The sequence below is a fragment of the Miniopterus natalensis genome, chromosome 1 (genome assembly GCF_054644295.1).
Source record: "Miniopterus natalensis isolate mMinNat1 chromosome 1, mMinNat1.hap1, whole genome shotgun sequence".
In the NCBI taxonomy this organism is placed as follows: Eukaryota; Metazoa; Chordata; class Mammalia; order Chiroptera; family Miniopteridae; genus Miniopterus; species Miniopterus natalensis.
The window spans coordinates 7,252,778-7,270,421 of record NC_142081.1 but is presented as its reverse complement, the minus strand read 5'-3'; the positions used below and the strand labels follow the sequence as shown (position 1 = coordinate 7,270,421).

General features: G+C 53.6%; 1 protein-coding gene across 1 annotated transcript in view; it reads right to left on the bottom strand.

Moving 5' to 3' along the window:
* Nucleotides 1-984: 984 nt before the first annotated feature.
* CLMN (calmin) overlaps nt 985-17,644 on the bottom strand; it is an 83,045-nt gene continuing 66,385 nt past the window's right edge. The window contains exons 8-14 of the mRNA XM_087818380.1: nt 17,049-17,131; nt 12,846-14,474; nt 8,522-8,703; nt 4,186-4,246; nt 3,527-3,597; nt 3,042-3,138; nt 985-1,548 (exon numbers count right to left, since the gene is read on the bottom strand). Coding sequence (XP_087674506.1) covers nt 1,384-1,548; nt 3,042-3,138; nt 3,527-3,597; nt 4,186-4,246; nt 8,522-8,703; nt 12,846-14,474; nt 17,049-17,131 — 2,288 coding nt within the window. The 3' untranslated portion in view covers nt 985-1,383. The remainder of the gene's footprint in view (nt 1,549-3,041; nt 3,139-3,526; nt 3,598-4,185; nt 4,247-8,521; nt 8,704-12,845; nt 14,475-17,048; nt 17,132-17,644) is intronic.

The window sequence follows — 17,644 nt, the reverse complement described above, 5'->3', positions numbered from 1 at the left end:
GGGTGGCTGGGTGTGCTTGAAAGTCTGTTCCTGGTGGGGTGGGTGACCCTGGACAAGCCACTCTGCCTCTCTGGGTTCAGCTGACAAGATGCTGTCCCAGGTCCCTCCTGACCTAAGAGTTTGTGATTTTGCAAGTGTCACTTAATTCACGCTCTCCGGGGGAGGACAATGGGAAGCGGAAGCCCTACAGTCACGGAGACCTGAACCTCCGTAGGAAACAGGGTGCACAGGGAGCCTGGGTTGGGAGATGGAGGGGCAGATGGGTGCCTCTGCCCTCTGCCAAACCGTTTGCCCGTCCTGATCTGCTTCTCGGGGTGCTTTCTAGAAAGGCTTTTCAGGAAAGCCACTGTGCAGGACCAGGAAGGATGCCGGGGCAGAGACTGCGCTCCCGGGCAGGTGCGCACAGGCTGTCTCGGGCAGGACCCTGCTGGGCCACGTCCAGCCCTAACAGCGGAGCTTGCTCTTAGTCCGGCCTCCTCTGTACTCCTCCTCGGGCTTTTCCCAGGGCTTCTGCAGGGCCCGGGGGGCCTTGGGGATTAGCACAGGTACCTCAGGAGCCATCGATGGAAGTCAGGGGGCTGCCGAGGCAAAGTGGGAGGGATCCAGACTGCCCTGTGCCAGCCAGAACTCTGCTTTTATCTACATACAGACTGCCCACGCCCTGCACCAAGAATTCATTTGAAAGGAGGATTCCATTGGTGGAAAGGATTTGAAAATCCAGCTTTACCTCAATTCAAACAAAGCAAAAGTGAATTTAAAACGCATCCCACCTTTCCCACTCAAAAACAAAAACCTAGGGTGAAAAAGAGCGCCCTGCAGCTCACAACACAGCCTTCGTTCGCTCTCCTGCTTGGATCTGCCATTCCCAGATGCCTTCTTGGAGTTGGCAGCTATATGTCACCCAGATGTCCCCCCACCCCATCACCAGCCCCCGCAAGTGCAGGGACACCAGGCACCTTCCCTCAAACGCCCCCTCCTGGAGAAAACCGTGGCAGTTCTCTCCCCAGTGGAGGCTCTGCCTGGGGCAGCCCCCCTCTTTCTCATCAGGAGAACTCTCCTCGGAGAGGTAAGTAACTGAGTCCACCCAGGACCTTAAGAACCTGCCCGGGACGGGCTACGACCGGGCTACGGTAGATACTAGTGACCGACAAAGCGCGGCGCGCAGGACAGAGCCGCCCAAGGATCCGGCACACCGAGTGCTGAGCGCGCAGCAGAGAGGAAGCATGCTTAGGACACACGGGAGGAAAGGAAACATGAAAAACCCCAAAGCGAGGAGTCTTCGTCTCCTGGCGGATCCTCAGCTGCCTGCAGAGGTGCCCGGCCCAGAGCCCGAAATACAGTGGAGCAGGAGGAAGTGCCATGGCCGGGTCCCGCGGCGCCGCCTCAGAGCCTGGTGACGTCCAGCTGGGGGAAGAGCAGCAGGCAATACACCAGGAGCCAGAGCAGGAGGATGAAGTACATCATGTCGGGCTGCTGGACGAGCTGGGTCAGGGAGTCGCTCTGCGGGCTCCGGCTCTCCCACTGCGTGGCTTCTCCGGAGTGGCTGGCCTTCCTGCAGGAGGGAGGAAGGCACAGGCAAAGCTGTTACAAGGGGGACCCCAGGCGAGCGGTCCCCACTGGCTCCCCCTGCTCCAACCCCATTGCCCATCTGGAGACTGAGAGCAGCCCAGGGAGGCGTCCAAGGGCCCCGACATTGCGTGTATGGGCCCAAGGCAGGGGTTGGGGGCCAGGCGTCCCTGTGAGTGTTCATAACGCTCAGTTCCTCTCCACAGCACAAAGAAGGAGGAGCTGTTAGCCCATTCCACAGATGGGCAGACTGAGGCTCACGGGGTAGAGTGCCTTGCCCCAGGCCATACAATGACTGTGACAGAGCCAGACCCTGGCTGGGGTCTAACTCTCAGGCTAGGACACCTTCCTTTCCACTACTGTGCCCTTAGCCCAGTTAGATACTGACAACTCTGTTATTAATGACAGAGGAGACTTCATGAGTCATCTAAAGGAACAGAGAGCTCCCCAATTACAGATCATTTGAGAACAGCCATCAGAAACAAAAAACAAGCAAAGACAAAAACCACCACCAAGTTTGGTTTTTGGTTTTTAAAATAATTACTAGGTTTGGTTTTGGTCAGATTGGTCTTTTTCTTTCACAGAGGGCAGCATTAAAGTGATATTTAGCTTTTTGCCTGGTGGATAAAGCCCAGAGGGTACTAAGTGGCGGTGACCAACTGCAGTTCCAAATTTCCACCAAGGAAAGGGCTGGGGGACACAATCTGATCGGAAGGGGCATCGGGAGCCTCTGCTTGAAGCTGCATTTCCAGAAGCTGAGAGTGTAAGCTCTTTGGGGTCATCTGGGGCTTGTGACGGAGATTCTGAGAGGCGAGCATCGCTTCATCCCCATACTGTGTCCTGATACAGTGACTGGCCAGGCCAGGAGGGGACCAAACATCTGCCTTGGTCTAGACACTGAGTGATTCACGTGCAGATAACAGACAACGGACAGAATTGCTTTCTCTCTCTCAAAACTGGTTTTAGAGAAAATTTAAACTATATTTTTTATTGCGAAGCTAATAAGAGCTCGAAAGCATGGGAAACACGACTGCACGTCTCAACCTTGCAGGTTCCATTTTCAAAGTTTCTATCTCGTAAAAGCTAACAGTCCTATTTTCCTAGGAGTGTGTGAAGCCTAATGGAAAATGTGAATTCATATTTCCACTTTACGGCAGGGGTGGGAAACAGGTCTGGCCTCTATTTTAGGAGCCGGCAAGGTGGAATTCTAGAGATTACACTCCTGGGTGTTGGGCAACATTCAGGCAGAGGTTTTCCATTCCAGTAACTGAAGTCCTTCCAAGCCCACTAAATCCGTGGCAAATATGAAAAAGATCAATAAAATTAAGCGATTCAATAACTTTAACAGGGGTAAGGAGCACGTCAGACGTGTCATTTTAGAGGTTTCTCTGGTTCCCTGGGTCCTACGTGGGCCGTGTTCCAGCGGCCCAGCAGCCTTAGACTAGGTCGTCTAGTTCTCCCACAGTAACAGATACTTTCATGGACATCCTGGCATGTTTGCACTCCCTCTTCATGTCTGCTCTGATGCCATAAAACTGTAAAATCAGCTCAGTGAGCTTCTGAGTATTGTACCTGCAGTGGCGACACAGAATGAACACGGTTGTCAGGCGTGGGAGCATTCAGAACTCGGGGTGTCACATCACCTCTCCCGCCTGCCTCTTCCTCTCATAGGCAGCGTATGCCCCCCCCCCCCCCCCCCCCCCGCTATTTAAATGCAGTTGCATGACCCGCACCCGTCTCTAAACAGAGTCGTTTTCTGTTACTTAATATCCACTTTTCCCTCCCACTCACATTCAACTGACATTCATTCTCTCTGGAACAGTTATTTCTTTGCATTATCTCGGGCTCTTAAATCTTGCTATGGACAAAGCCTAGCTGGAGAGTAGCCCCCCCCACCCCCACCCCTCCGAAGGTAAGCTCCATAATTAAAAAAGAAAACATTTTTTTAAACCCCACCAACCTGGTTAACATTCGGTGTCTCCTGTCATCCAGATCGGCTGCATTCCTCAACTGAACATAGCTAGAATGATCCTACGGTGAGATTCATAAACAAAACCCCCCGCAACCCAATTAGTAAAGATGAAATCTCTGAAACGGAAAATAAAACAGTTTTAAACGCACAAAGCCGAGCATGCCATGCTTCCCTCAATACTGTAAACATCTAGTTCCCGAGTCAAAGTGCTAAGCAATGTTCCAGGTCATCCCACCCCCTCCCCGGGCCACCACGCACGGGTGGCCCCAGCACCGGAATCGGGGCTGTGGGACAGGGTGCTTCGGTCCCCCGCACAACCAGAGCTACATTGTTGCAAATGTAAAGCGGGACCCTCCACTCCTGTCGCACTGGTCTTTGAATGCCATCTTTCTGGGGGGGGTGCGGGGGGGGGGGGCGTTGGATGCATTTTTTTTTTTTATATAACAAAGAGACCTTCGGGCTTTAAAATCACTTTATTTACATCCCCTATTGCCCAAACTGGACATCCGACTGGACTGTGCTTAACAACAAGATTTCAATTTGCTTGCCTTCCATCCAAAAGTATAGCTGTTGCATGCTGGGGAGGAGGGATGGAAAGGAATTGATTAGCAGTGGCGCTCGGAAGAAGAAGAAATTCGCATACTAACCGATTCCAAAGACCTGTTAGTATGTCGTCGAATGTAAATGCTGGAGTCGCTGTGGCTAGTCCTGAAAAATAAACACACGTTTTGAGTTGGTGCCACCAAGAGCTCCTTGTGGCTCAGCTGGGTGCCTCCTTCCCCGCCCCCTTTTGAGGCTTCTGCAAACTATGGCTTCGGACCCAGTGACGGAAATGAGACATTTTACCCACTATGTCCCTTTGGGCTGGAGTGTTCTTACAGATATTAGGATGGATATTAGAGAGAGACACTGGGCCTTCGTCAACAAGAAAACACAGTGAGAAAGAATTTTAAATAGAAAGCAGACCACATAGTCTTGAAAATCATAGGATTTCTCAGCAGGAAGGGATCTTTTTTTCCAAGCATCCCTGTCTGGGGACTTGCCGGACACCCTCTGCTAGCTAAGGCCAGACCTGGGCCAGGACGTGGTGTCCAACCCCCTTTCCAGGACAGGGCTGTGTCCTGTGCACCATGCTGCAGTCTACTTGTCTAGCTTTTCTCATGTGCGAGAAGGCTAATTTTCTGGCCACGTCTTTGAGGCTGGTATGGAAGAGATCTCTGACCTTCTAACAAAGCTGGCTGCCCAGGACTGAGGCGAACGAGAACCAGCCAGAGGCCTGGGCAGTCATCCTGGCTCCTTGATTAAGTGGAAACCTTAGCCAAGTACTTCATCTCGGATCCACTTTCCTCATCTCTAAAATGGATCATCACCCCCCACCCCCCACACCTCACTTCACAGAGCTGGGGTGGGGCGTGATAACAGCGTCCTGTAGGTCAAAGTGGCCTTGCCTCGCTGCTCGACAGGAGAACTAGGTGTTGGGTACGGATGTGCCCTGGTACAGAGACAGTCATCTCAGTTTCCTCCAGGGAAACCTACTATGTGGCATCCTGGGGTCCAGAAAAATGGCATTTGATGCAAGAGTTTATCCCAAAGGAATTCACCATCGGCAGTCTTGGTTTCCCCGCCCACCACTGTTCTGGAAACTTCAGCCTGCTCTTCTGTTGCACTGGGCACATTCCAATGAATAGTTACTGGGCACCTACTCTGTGCCAGGTGCTGGGCCAGGCCTAGGGGAAACTTCAGTCCTTGCCCTCAATCCAAAACCTGTGCTAGCGTTTGCTGGCTGGTATCACGGCATAGAAATGAAACAAGATGTACCCACAAAGAAAAAAGAACCCCGGTGCGGTGTCTGTAAGCTGACATGGCGCACTGAAGAACCTGGGGGGGGGGGGGGACTCTTTCCCTGTGTTTGTGATGTGTTCTAGCAAAAAGCGCATCCCCACGAGGAGGGGTCTCTCGCTCTTCCCTCCGACCCTTTTCCCAGCATGCTTTTTTTAGGTGGTGTTTGTGTTAGAGTATAATCAGCGGGAGACTTATTCAGGTTTGTGTCCTAACTTCATTCTCTCAGCACCATCAAGAGCCTATTGGGTGCCAGGCACTGCGCTATGTGCCAAGGACCCAGCTTCCCAGGAGCCAGTCACAGACTGAGAGCGCACATTCATTCACTCATTCATTCACCCAAAGGATTTATCCTGAATGCCAGCTACAGCCAGGGGCTGTGCTAAATGCTGGGGCAATGCTGGTGTGGCCTCCCTGCCTCCAGGGCACTGGCTCACCATCCAGGTGAAGAACGCATGGTAAATACGTTCTTACACAAATTATTAGAGAAACTACTGTTTTGATAAGAGCAGAGGCTATGAAAACATATAAAGGCGGGTCAAAAATAGCCTGGAGGAATCCAAGAAGGCTGTTTGGAGGAAGTGAGAGTGAAGCTGGAATCCAAGGGAGTGAGGCAGGAGACAGGAAGGGGACAGAGGGTCCTCAAAGGTGAAGGAGCTTGGGTAAGGGGTGGGCATCCAGGGACCTCAACTAAGACCAGGGTGCCTGGGGCACTGGGGATACGGGGAGAGGGTCACTGAGGGTGGATGGAGATGAAGCTGGGAGACAGGTCACGAGGGGTCCTGTGGACTGTGGAACAACGGCCCTTTCTGCCGAGACCAACGGGAAGCCACAGGCGGTGACAGAGTCAAGGTGCAGCCAGGAAGAGATGCTCAGAGCGAAGTCCCATTCAGTAGCCTCAGGCCAGGTACTGACTTTAAACTCAGCACCACCCACACTGCAGGGAGCAGGTGCCGTGGCCTGGCACCCGGGAGGGGCTCCTGGGCTCACCCACGCCGATGAGCGCATCCACGCCCTCAGCCTCCGAGTGGCACGCAGCTTTCACGGGGCCGCACTGTTTCCCTCTAATTACAGCTCTGCCCTCGGTGTGCCGGGAGGGGGACCTGGGGAGGGAGCTGCTGCCTGGTCCATGCTGAGATCGAGAGAAACCTTTGCAGTGAACGGTCAGCCAGGCCTCTTCCCACATATGCTGAAACGTGGTCTACTTTCCCCTGCCTCCCCCCGTGTCTCACCTCCGTGGGGACGGGTTTTGCTGGGGCCTCCTGATGCAGCACCAGCCCAGAGGCTCCCTTGCCCCCCACGTTCCCTGTTTCTCCTCCCATCCTTACATCCCACAGATATTTACCAAGTGCCCGCAGCGTGCCAGCTGCTCAGGTTCTTTCTTTCACTTGGACTGCCTTCCCTTCTCTCCCTCTCCCAGATCCAAATCCCACTTAGCCCTCAACGCTCACCACAAATGACAGGTCAGCCCCAGGCAGCCCTGACCCTCCACCTGCCTCTGAGCTCTAAACCGTGAAATCTCCATTTGCCTCTTGACACTTAAGGCGTCCCCTCCAGTCCTAGTCCCGGCAGACTGGACGGAGCCGTCTTAGAGCCGTCTTCTCTCTCTGTAGCTACGAGGCCCTGGGGGATGGAGCTGTGCCTGAATCACGCCGTGGTTGACCTCCTCGGAAGTCCCCGAGTTCAGCAGACTCCATCGCACCATGGCTGCACAGATTACTGAGAACTGACTTGCTTAGGGAGACGCTGAGTGGTCTGGCAAGTGACCAATGGCCCCTCCGCAAGCTGTGATAAAGTAGGTGACAGCCCTGGGCCACGTGCCCATAAGTGTTCACCAGCACTTATAGCAGGGTCCAGCTACACCCTAGGACATAGATGTCTGCCAGGTAGTCTCGAAAGGGGCAGGAGAGGGACTCTGAGAGTCCTGGCCAAAGTTGGCAGCAGTCTCCCACTCCCCAATCCAGCTCCAGACGACCCTTCCTTTGTGCCTTACCTCTCCCCAGCCCAGCTCCAGACGACCTTTCTTCTGTGCCCCACAGCCCCGCACGGAGGCAAGGCAGAGGGGAGACGGCAAGCTGGGCACCCGCCAGCTCCTGCCCGGCTCTCCCTGTCTGGGCTTCTCCTCACTCACTCCCCAAATGCAAATCTCAACAACTTCCCTTTGCAGCCATTCTGGCTCACCCACCGCAGGCAATGAGGGGTCAGGAAAAGAAAGCGGGTGGTGGAGTCCGACAGGTCTGAGTCCAGGACCCCAGCTCTGCCACCTCCTAAGCTGAGAGGTGCCCCAAGTCTCCTCGTCCACCATAATGATGCACGATCCCACCTCCCCGCCGATGGAGGTGCCCGTGAGAGTTGATGAGGAAATGCATGGGAGATGCCTGAACACACAGGGCTCGTACACAGTGACTACTGTGACGAAGAGTGACAATGGGGAGAAACCAGAGACTTCTGAAAGTCAGCCATTAAATATTTTCCCTGGGACAAATCCGGCCCATCCGGTGACCTTGGAGTGACAGAGCAGATGTCTGCAACAAGCCTCCTATTGATCAGTTCAAGTTCACTATCCTCCCTGAGCTAAAGGAACCATCCGTAGTTCTTTAGAACCAAACTCATGGGCGAAGCCATAATATGAAAGTCCAAATTCCATGTGACAGCGATGAAATCTCCCCTCCGCACACATGCAGCGGGTCCCTTCCAGGTCTGGAAGACGCTAATAATCAGCTAAGTTTGCTCTCTAACTGATTTTCCAGGGGCCGGCGTGGCCAGCAGAGTCTCCAAGTCTATTGCTTTTCGCACCCACACCTACCTACGGTCCAGCCATTTCTCTGCTCACTGCTAGTTCCCACCCAAGGGCACCTGGAGGGAGGAGACAAGGCGAGCGTGACGCCTTATCAGCAGGTCTGGGCAAGGCGAGGTCGGGTCGGGGACCCAGGTGGAGAGCTGAGGAGGCATCTGTGTTTCTGACTCTGGCCCATGGCCACCTTGCCAGGTGACCTGTATGAACCTGTATGAATGTTCTTACAGTTTCCTTTGCTGTCAGCCCCGCCCCTGAACCCCAGTACATCAGAAACTGACAATACAACGGGTTCGGAGAGTCCCTCTCTCTAGCTGGGTCTCTAGGGTGAGAAGAGGGTAATAAAATACCTGGAGAGGACCCTGTGGGCACCAGGCTCGTCTTCTAGGTCATCTGAGGATCGAACAGTTGTAAATACTGAGCTTTCCACGTGGTCCACGTGTTTTTTCTTCTCCTTCTTCTTACTGCTGACCGATTCTTCCACCCCCTTTTCTTCCAGAGGTTTCGCTAAGTTTTCTGAGTTTGGGGGTTCCTGGGATTTAAGGACAGGACAACCAAATACAAGTGAGCATTTCACGCTGAAGACATCGAGTGGGTGACACTGCCCAGCACATTGACTCCAAGGCCCAGCGAGGGCATCCCTCTCAACTCTGCATCCCCTGGGAGTCCCGCCCAGCGCAGCCTGCCGTGGGAGCGAAGCCCACCCCAACTCCTGCCCCTATGCAGAGTTCAAGTGCTCTAGACGGGTGGAGTGAAAAGGGCACGAGGTCTAGAGTCCATAGCATCTAGTTTAAAACCCTGGCTGAGTCAGCTATCTGACCTTGAGCAAGTAACTTTCTCTCTCTGACCCTCAGTTTCCTTGTCTGTCAAATGGGTATAGTAATTACCAACCTCTTCCCACAGTACTAGTGTTTCCTGTACAGGATGTCCCTCACAGTGGGCGACCATCGGGCCCTTCGGACAACCATCATCCACTTAAACAGAGAAATGAATCCTGGAAGCCGGGTGGGCCAAAGGGTGCAAAGGTGGCCCGAGTTTGGAGAGGTACACACACAGGCAAACAACAGGGACACACACAGGCAAACATATAACTGGTGGGATGACATTTCACTGTGTCTCTGGCTGGAGGTGGATCACAGGGCATCTCCAGCGTTTATCTGATAAGGAACATCCTTTGACCACTGTCCACGCCAGACACTCTGAAACCCGTCAGCTGTGCTCCCGGGTGAAACCAAGAAGCGTGGGAACCGTTGGAGCCGCCTCTCAGGAATTCCTTCAGGGGCTAGAAGAACCTGCTCAGCGGGAGCCGGACAAGAGGATTACAATGGCCAGGCCCTTGAGCCACGGAACAAAGCTCTGTGCAGAAATTAAAAACGCTCTCGGCAATTTGACACTCCAGTCCCTCCCCCATCATCAACGGTATCTTTTCTGAGAGGGGAAATGAGATGACTTTTTTTTTTTTTTTAAAGACTAGAAGAACCTGCCATTTTCCAGTCTCTTTCGAAGACATAGTTTTTCTCTTTTCAAGGAGGGCCAGGTATCAGAGAAAAGCTCCACCCTGTGTTCTCCTGTCTGCCACGAGGCAAGACTAACAGACCTCGCCTATCATCCTGAGCTGCATCCACAGGGATCGAGGCCAGGGCTACACTCGGGAGCCGGTTGCAACGTGGGCCTGAGAGCAGGGGTGGCTGCTCGGCGGACGGGCGAGGCCTGGGGAAGCCGATCAGAGCTGAGGGGCAGACGGCACAGCACCGCTTCCACACTGTCCCGGGCGCAAGCTTCCACCCCAGCTCGGTGTGAGGGGACTCAGAGCTCGGCCTCCTGCTTCCATGCCCAGCCCAGGGCTTTTCAGCCCCGCCCCAAATCACCTGTCCACATGCTGGGCACACGACAGGAGCGCAGCCCACTTTTGGAAGTGATTACAAGGAAAGCAGAAGCCATCCAACCCCCACATCTGCGGTTCCAGGGGCCACATTTGGCCAGCCGGGGAGAGGGACCACGCCCCTAATTAACCATTTCAATTAACACCGAGGAACAGAGATGCAACTGAGGCTTTCTTCCCACCACCCACTTGGTCCCCTTTCTTTTGTCTTAAACGAGTTTTTTGGCCATAACAATCCAGAGAATCGCCCCAGTGGCTGTCATGGTCCCCAACCTGAGGACCCCAAGACCTGATCTCACCGAGGGACATTTCTAACCCCTGGATCTTGGGGTCTCTGGCAGGAAGAGCCTTCTCGGGCAGGGCTGGCTTCCGACTAGCCAGCAGACAGCAGGTGGGATGGGGTGGAGGACTGCGATCAGGTTCCTCTACGTGGGGGCAAACGGGGAAGATGGCAGGTGGGCCCCTGAAGAAATCAGCTCTTTTCTCCATCCAAAGACGGATACAGAGTAAGTGCCCCCCGCCCCAAAGGGCCAACTGGTCCTGCCACACTTGCCTCCTAGGCTGTTATCACGTGAGACTTCTGCTCCCCACAGCACTCTTGGAAGCTATGTACCACTTTGTCCAGAGTTGGCAAACCGATAAAAGCAAGCTACCATGGCTGGCCTGTCTAAACCCTAAATGTCTTACAAGGCTACTCAGATTCCCCTTTCTCCTGTGGGCCTCCCAAGCTGCAGGCCTTCTCAGTCCTCTGGGCCTGTCCCTCAGCCCCAGCTCTCCACTGCTGTGGGCCAGAGCATCTCATCTATCTTGGTGTCTGACGAACCCTACCTTCACCATATGCCCCCAAATTATGCAATTTGCCTTTGTTTCCTGCATCGCAGGCCCTGTCAGGCTGGTCTCTAGAGTCCAAACCTTAACAGACAAATGCTCACCCTCTCCTGGGAGACAAAATCACAACCCACCAAGCTGGACCGAGCCCTGGAGTCGGGAAGGTTGAGACTGTCACTGGCAAGAGATGCGAGAACAGCTGCTCTGCCTGTGGAGCGGCCTGGAAGGCTCCTGAGAGGAGGTGCCATGTGCGTGAGGCTTTGAGGTGGATAAGTGCTTGCCAAGTGGAGGGTGGAAAGGGCGTTGGGATCAGATCAAGCAAAGCCTGGAGGCAGAGGAGAGATGGGGTAACTGGGAGCCAGGGAGGAAGCTCATGTGGCTGGAGGGGAGGGAGAGAAGGGGGCCACAAGGGGTGGGGGCCAGATGGGAGAGGAAAGAGTCTCAAAGATCATGCTAAGGAATGTGGACTTTATTCTGGAGATAGGAGTAGGGGAGGGATGAGATTTGTGATTTAGGATTCACTGCCAGATGGGGGCAGGCTGAACTGGGGAGGGGAGACCGGGAAGACTGGGAAGAGCCAATGGGGTGGTGTGAGGAGCCATTGCAGAGGTGGTCGAGGCGATCTGGAAGAGCTGATGGATGTCCTCACCAGGGCCCCCACTTGCCCACCTTGCTTCCTATGCTCAGGCTGTGCAACCCCCACCCAGAACTCCCTCTGCAGCTCTACAGGCCTCCACACATGCAGCCTTTCTGGATCTGGGGGGGGGGGGGTCTACCCCTGGTGAACTCCTGAATCCCTTGGCTGGGCCCCACCTCTTAGGTCTAATGCCAAATTCACTCCTAGCACAGTTATTAGGGACTTGGTCTCCCAGCATCAAACACCGAAGGCAGGATCTCCTTTCGCCTGGTTCTCCCTGCATGCTACCTGGCACAGGCTGGACGCAGTGGGCAGGTGGGCTCACCTGGGGCCCTTCTCCTCCCAGGCCATCTCACCCTGGGTGCTCCATCTGCCCTGCACCTGCAGGGGCCCAGTCAGCATGGATTTGGATCCTGGATTCCCAGTATTGCCTCAGGAGCACTTACTAACAGGGCACCTGCAGGAGGGCCCCTCCCTGCCTTGCCCTTGTGGCCTCACACCAGGGCCCCTGCACCCTCTCCTTGCGTACTCCTCCGGTGTCCTTCTTGAACTGCTGGGCCAGAAGAAGTGAGCACCTCAAGTGCCAGATGAGTGTGCGCCCAGCTGCTCAAGCTCAGAAGTGCCTGTCCCCTCCTTACCCTGTTGACACAACCCCCTTCAAACCACTGGGGCCAAGTAATACCAGTGCTGAACAGGCAAAAGGCCTTTAAAAAAAATATCAAGGCTGGTGTCAAACACATGAGGTCTCCCTTTGGTTTTCCCAGGCTGCTGCAGGAAGCAGGGGCTACGATTCGCTATGTGCATCTAAAGTGTAGCTGTGTGTGGCTCACCGGTGTGGCTCAGTGGTTGCATACTGACGCCATGAACCAAGAGGTCCTCAGTTCGATTCCCAGTCGGGGCACATGCCTGAGTTGCGGCTGGATCCCCAGTAGGGGGTGTGCAGGAGGCAACCGATCTATGTTTCTCATCGATCTTTCTATCCCTCTTCCTTCCTCTCTCTCTAAAATCAATAAAAACATATTCAAAGCGTAGCTGTGAGTACTATTTCAAAAGGTTACTGGTTCCACTATGCTGGACCTCAAGCATGACCTTGCTGGATCCTCTTAGCAGCCCCGTGGGCAGGGCCAGGGCCGGGGGAGCACAGGGAGGCACCCAGGCTGCAACATTCAAGGGGCGATCACTCTCGAGTGCCAGCCTGCCCTTGCCGGGCTCCCGAGTGAGCACCTCCTTGACCGTGAGCCCTGGGACCCTGCGAGGGAAGCTCTTCCCTGAAAGCAGCAGCTGAGCCCCAACAGGGCAGACCTCCCCGTGGAGGGCGATCAGGTACCTGCTGGCTCTCCGCAGGGGCACTGTCCGCGGCGTCCCTCGGCTGGGGGTCCCGGGCGGGTGGGGGAGCGGGTTCCGAGGCCGGTTTGGCCCCCTGGGCAGCCCTGTCCGGAGCAGGCTCCTCCATGGCCGAGTAGGGGAAGTCCTCGCCCAGCCCCGAGAAGCTCCCGCTGCTCTCGGAGGCCTCGGGCTCCTCGGGCTCCTCGGGCTCCTCGGCGGCGTCGTCTCTGGGCTCCAGGTCGTACAGGAAGTCCTCCGGCTCTTCAAAGTCCATCTCTTCGTTTTTAAAATCCTCCGTGCCTTCGGCGTAAGCCTCCAGCACGGCGGCCAGGGGCACCTCGTAATGCGGGTAGTAGAAGAGGTCGTGGGGGATGACGGAGACCTTGGAGAGGGGCGGCGAGGGCTTGAAGTCCAGGCCCTCCTCGCTGTGGCTGCCGCTGCCCAGCGTCTCCAGGCTCACCCGGCTGCTGGGCGGCGTGGGCGGCAGGTCTGCGCCCAGCTCCCCGGGCGCTTCGGCCTCCGCCTCGTCCTCGCCGCGCCCGCGACGCGGGGACTTGCACTTGGCCTTTTCGTACACCTCTGGCTTTTTATCCGCCGGCTCCTCCTCCGGTGCCAAAAAGTAGTCTTTGTCTTCTTGCCCCGGCGCCCCCGGGGGCCCGTCCGAATCTTCCTTTTTGTGGGCAGACTTACTTCTGCGTTTCCCCGGTTTCTCGGCGTGCTCCTCGGGACCCTCGCCCTGGGCAGGCTTCTTCTCAGGAGCAGAAGGGTCCTCACTGAAGGCCTGGCTGGTTGTGGCAAAATCGACTAGGTCACTGTTAAACTTGGAGGCTTTTAGCGGAATGCCTTCAAAATCGTCCTCTTCGTCCAGAGCGTCCACGGTCTGCAGCTTGACCTTGATCTCCAAGGAATCGGCCATCACAGTATCCTCTCCAAGGGGCGAAAGGGGACGGTTCTCTTCCCCCTGGCTGGCCGCGCGCTCCGACACCCCATTCCAGGGGGGAGTCTGCGAATGACCGAGCTTACTGTCTGCCAAGCAAACATCACCCGGGGTCTTCCTGGGAGCTGACTCTTGGACCTTGGGGGCTTCCTGTTTGGGCTTTTCCTCCGTGACCTCCAAGACGTGTCCATCCTGCTTCAATAACTCCTTCGTCCCTCTCAGGCTCCCTTCGAAGCCAAAGTCTTGACTGTGGAAAGGGTCCTTGCTGCATGAAGCATCCTTATAGGTGTCAGCCTCAAAGTGTACCGTTTTCTTGATTGACAAAGAATTGGACCTGTGGTTGTCCTTTCTGGCTAAGATGGAAGATTCCGGAGACGGCTCACTGAAGCTGCAGGTTTTACCTGGGACCCCCTGGAGGTCCTGGTCCGTAAGCTGCTGTCTGATCTCGGTGGAGCTGACTGACAGCGGGCGGCTGGAAATGCCGTCCAGGGAGGGTTCCTTCACGCTCTCAGGCTTGTCACAGACAAAGACTTTGGAGGGTGGCGGGTGGCTGGTCTCATGGTTCACCGTGTAGGCACGCTCCCCGTTTTCAGCCAGAAAGAAGACTGTGCTCTCCTGCTCAGAAGGCGTTTCTTTAATGCGGACAAAGGTGGATTCAATAGGGGCTTCTTTGTCTGAATCCATAAAATCCTCCTGCAAAGAAACACAGGGCGACACAAAATCAGAAGCGTGTTGAAGGACAAGGTATGCCCTTTTCTCAAAGGACAAAACCCGAAGCCGAGAGAGCCACCTCCAAACTAACACTAAGCATCCTAATTAACTTGGAGATTGTTGCAAAAGACTGCTGTTCCTGCCAAAGTAGTTAAAAATTACTATTCTTTTCAAGGTATGGATACAAAGAAACCTCAATGAACTAAACGGTAGAGAAGGTGAGCCCTTCTAAGTGAGTGGAGACTGTCAGCAGCTTCATCCCTGTGGGCCACTGCCTTGTCAGGGACACAGTAGGAGAGCTGACCCACCTGACATAAGGAAAGATCAACTCTTCATTGATTGTGTGGGTGGGTATGAGAGATTGGATCTAAAAGGGCGCCAAATGCAAGACCAAATCTCCTTATCGAATGCTAATTCCCCCCCCACACACACAGTGACAGGGATGTTTGCTAAGGAAGAAACAGCTGTGGGCAGGGCTGCAAAGCCAAGAGCGATCTTGGAGTATCGTAGTGGTTGGCTCCCAATGTACTTGGTGGAATCAGTGTGGTGACCTCATCCTAAAATTATGTGAAACCAGAAAGCTGAAATTCAATAAAACTGCAACATATCCTTTATTGACTCCTGAGAAGGCCAATATGATTAGTTCCTCATTGTAAATCCTTGTTTGGGAAAGAGGTGTATTCTCGGGGGGGGGGGGGGGGGGGGCAATGTTCATTTATACACCAGGTCTGGCATAAAATAAAAAATTTCAAGATACCAAGAAGCAGGGGAATGAGACCCATAATGAAGAGAAACAACAGTCATTAGAAATAGATCCATATATGACCCAGGGTTTAGAACTAGCTAATAAAGACTTTAAAATAACTATTTAACCTGTGCTACAAGATAGTTCTTTGGGCTGATGAGAAATGATCATAGATGGAAGCCCGGATATGAAGGAGGGAATGAAAAGTACCTGAAATAGGTCAACATAAAAGACTAAAAAGCCTCCTGACTGTTTAAAGCCAAACTAGAACAAAGTACTGGGATTAAAACACATGAGAAGTGAAGTAAATGACAGTAAATAGCACAGAGGAATGGAGAGAAAGTGGGTGGAATTAAAATTTTGCATATATAAAAATAAATAAGATGTGCATTTTACTTGAATTCAAGGTAGATTGAGGTATGTTCAAGATGAATATTATAATCCCTAGAACAACTACTAAAAAGATACAACAAAGAGATGTGTCCAAAAAGCCCATAGCAGAGCCAAAATGGAAACCAAAAAATAACTGAATCCGAAAAAAGTTAGGCAGGAAGGACAAAGGAGCACAGCACAGATAGGACCAATGGAAATCAATAGTCAAGATGGCAGAGTAAATCTCTGTAAACGGACAAAAACCACACTAATTAAACGACACGCTGTTTCTTGTCAGAATGGATAAAAAACGAGACCTGACTATATACCGTTTATAAAAGACGTGTTTAAAAATCAGCACACACTCTGCAAGGAGAAAGCTAATCCTGCAGACAGTGTGAGAAAGCTGGCATGGGACTGGGATGAAAGCCACAGCAGGGACGACCCCGTCTGGCTCTCCTGAGCTGTACCAAATGGGGCCCAGTTTCAGCCTTATGCTGGGAGGGATCGAAAAGCCTGAACTTTGGAACCACAGAGACCTGCGGTCACAGAGCTCCGTAGCTGGTGGCCGTGTGACCCTGGAGAGTGCTTGAAGCCTCCAGACTTCTCATCTATAAGCTGAGGACAATGACGCTGAGCCACAGGAATGGCAGTGAGTCACCTGACCGGCCTCCAGCTAGTAGAGCAGCCCTGTTCCCTTGCTAGCATTAGCTCTTTATGCTTATTTTTTCTATCACTTATACCTACTTGAAATAATAATGCGTTTGCTAACTTGTTAACTGTGTTCTCTATTAGAACAAAGCTACACAAGGTCAGGGGCCTCACCCACCTAGTTTACTGGCGAGACCCCCGAGCCAGCACGAGGTGCTCAGTAAATTAGCAATGCATTCAAGAAAGGGCTATTGCTATTGTTATAATCCCCATTATCATCATCACCATCTCTGGGTTATGCACGGGTTGGGGGGAGGGTTCATGGAGCCATGACAACCCCTTAAAGGTCTCATTTTGATAAAAAAAAAAATCTGTCAGCAAGTACAGTCTGAGATTCTGAAAATAAAAAGGTGTGTTTTGAACATTGCCTTTTATCATTTTTCACACTCTGACAGAATCTGGTAGGCAGCTAAAATGTTCCATCTGACATCTAAAAAATCGAGTAAGTGCCCCACATTACACGCAAGCATCTTTTATAACTTTAATAAAGTTTGGTCTGGGAAAAGGTTTACGAGGGGTGCGGCTGCCTCACTTCCCGACCTGCTTTTAAACATAATGCCCATTATCTGTGATGGGAAATTAGCACGTGTCAAGGCAACGCACAGGGGCCTGGGATCAGTGTTTCAGTCACTGCTCCTCGAACAGCACAGCACAGCCCCAGCGTCGCCTGATGGCCAGCTGCCGGAAACGAACACTTTCAGAAGGAAAGGAAAGGAAAACCAACATACTGCTTCCAGCTCCGGGAAATGTTCCAGAAACTGCGCCACGTAAGTCACGACAGACTGCTCGTCCGGTGTGTCCACCATGATGTCTGTGAAGAGAGACACAGGCATTAGGAGGACACACGAAAACGGGGTCTTGGGAGACGACCCCACAGGTCCCTGAGGCTTTTTCTCCTTCTTCCATCTGAGCAAAGTCAGGCCCAGAGAGGGTGAATCACCTGACTGCAGGCTGATGAACAGAGGGGCTGGGATGTAGAGTCCAGGACTCCTGATCCCCAAGATCGCCCGTTATTCCATCTCAGTCCCCCCACTGCGAGCGGCTGGCTCATGGCCGGCTTCGTCAGTGAGCCTGGTGACCCAGGGCCCTTACTCGCTGCTGGAGGGGGTCCCCAACGAGCCTGACCCACGGGGAAACCAATCGGACAGAGACAGCCAAGTGCCCCGAAAAGGCGTATCCTTTCCAACTCTGTCGTTACCCTGATGGGGCCTGGTCCTGAAGGAAATCATCTGAGGAGCGCCCTGGGCTGCATTCAGTGCGACGTTCACTGCAGCGCTGCATATAAACATGTTTCTGAGACACCCTCAGTGGCCGCCAGTGGTGG